The sequence below is a fragment of the Globicephala melas genome, chromosome 5 (genome assembly GCF_963455315.2).
Source record: "Globicephala melas chromosome 5, mGloMel1.2, whole genome shotgun sequence".
NCBI lineage: Eukaryota > Metazoa > Chordata > Mammalia > Artiodactyla > Delphinidae > Globicephala > Globicephala melas.
The window spans coordinates 65,727,893-65,734,059 of record NC_083318.1 but is presented as its reverse complement, the minus strand read 5'-3'; the positions used below and the strand labels follow the sequence as shown (position 1 = coordinate 65,734,059).

At 53.8% G+C, this 6,167-nt stretch overlaps 1 protein-coding gene across 1 annotated transcript; it reads left to right on the top strand.

The window, feature by feature from the left end:
* Positions 1-2,839: 2,839 nt before the first annotated feature.
* Positions 2,840-5,599, top strand: PHOX2B (paired like homeobox 2B). Its single transcript, XM_030881000.2, has 3 exons — positions 2,840-3,080; positions 3,937-4,124; positions 5,081-5,599. Exons 1-3 carry the CDS (start codon positions 2,840-2,842, stop codon positions 5,597-5,599), a joined length of 948 nt encoding a protein of 315 aa, XP_030736860.1.
* Positions 5,600-6,167: the final 568 nt, after the last annotated feature.

Below are 6,167 nucleotides of genomic sequence, written 5' to 3'. Positions count from 1 at the left end.
AAAAGAGGCCGAAATAAACCCCGCTCCTCCCAGCACCCCGCACACTCCAGGTTCGCGGTTCGCCTCCGCCCCAATGGGGTCTGGGAACTGTCTGCAAATTAGGACCCGAAGGGGGATTGGCCGGCACTCATTTCGGGTGTAGGGCCGGGCCCGGGCGCGGTGCCGCGGCGCGGGGCGCGTGCGCTCTATACCCAGTCGAGACACAGCCCCGGGTGCGCCCAGGCGCGGGCGCGAAGAGCGGTGTGAGCCTGGTTATTGGCAAGCGTGGTCCTTGGAGCCAAAACGCATCCCCTCCAGGACACCTCATGTCTTTCTCTTCTCCACAGAAGCGCGTAAACCCCATATAAGCGGGAGGAGCGGGCTAGCGGGGTGCCACGCAGGCCTGTGCTCCCAGCATCCACATCCCCCGAGTGTGCGCCTGGGGCGGCGATGTCGCGTTGGGAGAGCCAGGAAGCTCCCCTGAAAAGTCCAAGAGAAACCTGGACAATTGCAGCCTTGTGCTTGACAACCTATCCCCCACCTCCCAGGGCGGGGGGGTAAGTCAGGGTGGGGAAAGTCTATGTGCAGCGTCCGAAGGGGCACAGCCGCCTCCCGATCCAAAGGCAGATTCATATTCATGAGAGCGGGATAAATAAAGACAAATCCCCACAGTAATAACACTTGGATTCGCATCCGTCTTTGCTGGCCTTTAGGTTTAGGGGACTGAAGACAGATGTTTGCATCTCTTTTCTCCTCTTGTCTGGTGACCATAAAGAAGAACCATTTAGAGCGCTGCAATTTGTTTCCCGCCGCAGTACAACCTTGTACACATTTATTTTCATTTCACCCCGTGCACAAAAAAGTGCACAGTGGTCACCAAGGGCCCTTCTTTATCAAATACGCATTGTACAACATACAACTGCAATAAAACTATCAGCCCTCCCCATAAAACTATCACCAAGCTCCTCGGCGGGTCCCACCGCCTGCACTCCCGACTTCATGGCTCATGTCCAGAGGACGAGCCATCACCTGAAATCAGCCTGAAACTCACCCAGCGGAGAAGCACGAGGTTGGGGGGCCGCTGTCCCTCTTTAATCCATTACGGCGTCCGCTGCAGTTTAGTGCGCAATAAAACACGGTGGCAGTGGAGAGCGGGCGCCCATCCACTCCCCGGCACTAGCATCGAATTAAACCACTTAGTTTGGCAAACACTGAACGCCTAAATGCCCCTATAAAGACTTTATGAGTTTGTTACTTTAATTACTGACTTGTTACAGAGCACATAAAGGGGGTAATGAATGCAATAAAACTAATTATGTGCACATTTAATTCATATAAAATATCCAGGGTTTGTTTACACCACACGGCGATTCAACTCAGCATTCCTCCTCTTGTCCACCGAGAGGAAGGATTTAATGAAATAGTTTCCCTTATTCTGCTACAGCCTAACGAACCAAATGAAAATTACCCTCCGCTTAAATCATGGGGCCACCGAGGTCCACAAATCACCGCTCGTTTCTTTGTCTGTGCCTCGCTGCCAGCACCCAAGAGCCTGGGGTGTTGGACAAGAAAAGTCCCCGACCTGGAGCCTGGGCATTTAAAGAGCAAGGATTTCGTTCACTGCAGTCAGCAAACCTAAAGGGCAAGCAGACAGCAATCCTCTTTCGAAGGTTCGGGTCTTTGGAGAATTGTGGGTACCTGAAAAACTGGAGGCGGAAAAAAAAAAAAAGAAAAAGAAAGGAGAGCACCCGAGAGGAATGGAAGAGGAGGCACATTTGGGGACACTTCATGCCCGCTTGCCGGTTAAACAGAGTAATTAAAAGCAACAACCACACAAACCAACAAAATGCAAACCTCACGCTAATGGAGAAAGACCCAGAACTGAGCGCAAAGAAGCCATTGGTTGAGAGTCCAGATGTTTTATATTCAAGAGCTTTACCTGGATGTTCTTTTATTTTTTAAATGGCTGGGTAAGCGGAGTCTCTAGAAAAGCACATTAAGGCAAGACAAGAAATGCAATTTATAAGATGCTTTTTTTTAAAAAAAAACAACCCTCTACCAGGTGTATTTTAAAGAAATCCACTTATCGTTCACATACTTGGCCCACTTACTCTATGTTACAGGGCGCCTGAGTCTTGCCAATGTCCTAGTGCTTTATAACATTTCATGCACTTCAGGGGGTAGGCTTGTTGTTAAATTGAGCGTGTAACGCTCTTACAAAACAGGTTTTCTATGACATCAAGGTTTGTTCTCCCTAACTGAGAAAAAGAGAGAGAAAGAGAGAGAGAGAGAGAGAGAGAGAAGAAGGGGGAAAACACACACACTATCTCAATTTATGCCTAAGGTATATGATCAGTTAAAAAGGCTTAAAAGCTCAGGGAAATTGGATCAGGGAGAATCGTCACCCAACTTTCATTATTTCCAAGTAGTGTGATTGAATTAAAGGGCAGGGAGCTGGTTAGAAGGGAGGATCAGGGGCTCAGTGCGTAATGGTGTGGTATTAAATTCTAATTAGAGATGCAGGAATCAATGATAGGGAGGTTGGACAGCTCAGTTCCCCAGTGCCAGCCCAATAGACGGATGAGTTATTGTCATGTAAAAAGCGCCAGCAATAAGACCAACCGCTTTGCTATTGTCCAAGTGGAAAGAGCCAAGTTTATTATGAGGACTATATGCTCTAGAGACCTCAGACAAGGCATCTCATAGGAGGCTTTTTCATAAAACTAGGCTCTGCTGGTAGTAAGGAGGCCAGTTTGGAGGCAGGCGTTGAGCTGTGCACATCTCCCCACTCCAGCCACCTTCTCCATCCTCATCTTTTATTTCATTTTTCCACTTGGCTGAGCCATCCAGAGCCTTTTCAATGTATAAAATGGAATATTCTTACCTCAATTCCTCTGCCTACGAGTCCTGTATGGCCGGGATGGACACCTCGAGCCTGGCTTCAGCCTATGCTGACTTCAGTTCCTGCAGCCAGGCCAGTGGCTTCCAGTATAACCCGATAAGGACCACTTTTGGGGCCACGTCCGGCTGCCCGTCCCTCACGCCAGGATCCTGCAGCCTCGGCACCCTCAGGGACCACCAGAGCAGTCCGTACGCCGCAGGTAAGGACCGCCAGCTTTCTCAGCTGAGGAAGCCGCCTTTCCGCTCGTATATAGGAAGCCTTGATTGCATTTGAAAATGGAAATGTGTTTAGTATTTACCAAACGAAATTTGCTTACACAAATGAAAGAATTTATCACGTTAGAAGCGATTGCAGGGAGGGGTAATTCACTTACAGGGTTACACTATCCTAGTCACACCCGAACCGCCAACAAAATTATCTTAAGCTGCCAAAATGATAGGCATAATTTATTTACTTTGCGATGAGACGTAAAGCTTAGAAAATAATTAAATAACAAAGAGTAAAGCTCATTACTGGCAGTGTCTCTTTTTTTAAGATCCGACAGCGGCTCACACCTCCTTGGCGGGTCATTTTTCTGATTCTTTCTTTCTTTTCTTTTCTTTTCTTTTATTTTTGCAGCGCTATCCCCCAACTTTTGGGCCGGGTCAACTTTTGAGAAATAAAAAGTTTCAACTGTGGGAGGGTTTGGTAACTTCATCCCTGGCTTCCTGATATTCCGACTGAGGTTTTCGGAACCTTTTCCTCTCTCGTTCTTCCTCATCAAAGCATTCCCGTGTCCCCGGCCTTCAGCCGTCTCCAGCGCGCTATTTCAACCCATCCAAAGGCGCTTGTGCCCGGAGGGACCCCTCCACAGCCCGAAGTCTGCGCCCCTGTTTCCGTGTATAGCTAATTTGCTCGGGTTTTTCTCGCCAGCTCCTCTCGGCCACTCTCCCGCGCCGGTGTCGGCAGCGGCGGCTCCAGCACCACCTGACCTCTGGAGTCCCCACATTCCGGCTCTGCGGCTCGCGCGCTCCAGACCATTTTGCTCATACTCTGTCCCCTCTGTTGTCTTCCAGTTCCTTACAAGCTCTTCACGGATCACGGCGGCCTCAACGAGAAGCGCAAGCAGCGGCGCATCCGCACCACTTTCACTAGTGCGCAGCTGAAAGAGCTGGAGAGGGTCTTCGCGGAGACGCACTACCCCGACATCTACACCCGGGAGGAGCTGGCCCTGAAGATCGACCTCACCGAGGCGCGAGTCCAGGTACGCGCGCCCGGAAGCGATCCGGCTTTGCAGCATCGCGCGGGGCAGGGGTGCAGTGCGGGTGATTCTACTGAAGGTCCAAGCTCTCCGGCCTCTCCTGAGAGGCCAGGTCCAGAGGGGCCGTGCGCGCGAGGAAGGGTTAGGGAGCGCGTTCTTGGCTATAAATTCGCAGCTGCAAAGTGCTCCCACCCCAGCTAGCGCCGCAGAGGCATTCAGGGGCCATGGGAGAGCCATTTCGGGGACAGGGAGTGCCCTGGGGGAGGAGTGCAGACTTTGCCTCCGTAGTATAAGTAGTTTTGTCAAATCCCTCCTAACTCAAGAGCTTTTAACTCGGAGCTAATGGCGTAGAGGTACAGGTGCACTTTCCCGGGAACTGTGGCTTGCAGCAGATTTGCAAAGGGTCTGGGATTCCATGTAGGTCAAGATGCGCGCGGTACTCTAACCTTTTAGGGACACAGGTGCGCTCAAGAGCTGGCCGTGACGGCTCTGCCCGTGAGCCCCCCAATGGAGGCGCGGTACGCACCAACGCTAGCTCTTCCAGGCCCAAAGGCCAAGATGGGCAGTAGGTTCCAAGCCCAGAGCCCCCTCCCCCGCCCCCGCCTTCTGTCTACCACTCAGAGTTTAACTTGAGACCTGAGGCCTAGAGGCGACGGCGAGTTTGGAGTGGCTCAGGAAGTAGACTGAGCAAAGGTCCGTCCAAATAAGGGCTTCCATTTTAGGGCCTTTCTGGGAGCTGCAGCCTTTTCACCTCTCCTGCAAGCCACCATTTCCGGGACATGCTCAAGTCGCCCTAAGAAAGTTTCTCAAAAGATGCACCAGCCACAGGCGCGGGAGTATCCGCGGCGCGTGGAGTTTAAAACAAGCTGAAATGGAACGTGGGCCGCCCTAACCGCTTTTCTTTCCCGTTTGCTTCTTTCTCTTGCTGCTTCGCCGCCTCTCTTCTCCTCTCGGGCCAGGTGTGGTTCCAGAACCGCCGCGCCAAGTTCCGCAAGCAGGAGCGCGCGGCCGCGGCTGCAGCGGCCGCGGCCAAGAACGGCTCTTCGGGCAAGAAGTCCGACTCCTCCCGGGACGACGAGAGCAAAGAGGCCAAGAGCACCGATCCGGACAGCACTGGGGGCCCGGGCCCCAACCCCAACCCCACTCCCAGCTGCGGGGCGACTGGTGGCGGCGGCGGCGGCGGGCCCAGCCCCGCAGGAGCCCCGGGGGCGGCGGGGCCGGGGGGGCCGGGAGGCGAACCCGGCAAGAGCGGCGCTGCGGCGGCGGCGGCGGCGGCTGCAGCGGCGGCAGCGGCGGCGGCGGCGGCGGCGGCCGGAGGCCTGGCTGCGGCCGGGGGCCCTGGACAAGGCTGGGCTCCCGGTCCCGGGCCCATCACCTCCATTCCGGATTCGCTCGGGGGCCCGTTCGCCAGCGTCCTATCTTCGCTCCAAAGACCCAACGGTGCCAAAGCCGCCTTAGTGAAGAGCAGTATGTTCTGATCTGGGATCCTGCGGCGGCGGCGGCGGCGGCGGCAGCGGGCGAGCCGGGGCCTGGCGGGCGAGTGGGCGAGCGGGTAGGCCCAAGGCTGTTGTCGCTGCTGCCGTGGCTTTTTCCTTGAGAGCCTAAAGTAATCGCGATAAGAATAAAGAGAAAACGGCGTCGCCTCCATTTCAACCCCACTCCTACCCCCTTCCTTAACCCCAAACCAAACCAAACTAAACAACACACCTCCCTGGCTTCGCACCTGCCTCAGGGCCGCGCAGACGGGCCAGGGCTCCGCTTGCCGCCGGGGAGGTGTGAGCGGCGCGGCCTGGACTCGGGGGGAATCTCAGGGGGCTGTGTCTGCGTGTCGGTGTATGTCTGTCTCGGGGAATGTGTGTCTGTGGCCCGAGAAGGGTGACAGGGAGAGAGGGGTGGGAGGCCACAACCAACTCAGTGACTTGCTTAGAAAAAGAAAAAAGTAATCAAAACTCCCCAAAATTAAAAAAAAAAAGGAAGTAACAATTTTTTTTAAAACCGAAAGTTTTTAAAATCTAAGAAAAAAAATAAAAGTAAGGGGGGGAAGAG

Excerpts from the sequence above, each read along its gene's own strand:
- PHOX2B (XM_030881000.2), top strand. The coding sequence starts at position 2,840 with ATGTATAAAATGGAATATTCTTACCTCAATTCCTCTGCCTACGAGTCC. Across the intron at positions 3,081-3,936 it reads GAGCAGTCCGTACGCCGCAG|TTCCTTACAAGCTCTTCACG; the intron begins GTAAGGACCGCC and ends GTTGTCTTCCAG. Across the intron at positions 4,125-5,080 it reads TCACCGAGGCGCGAGTCCAG|GTGTGGTTCCAGAACCGCCG; the intron begins GTACGCGCGCCC and ends CTCTCGGGCCAG.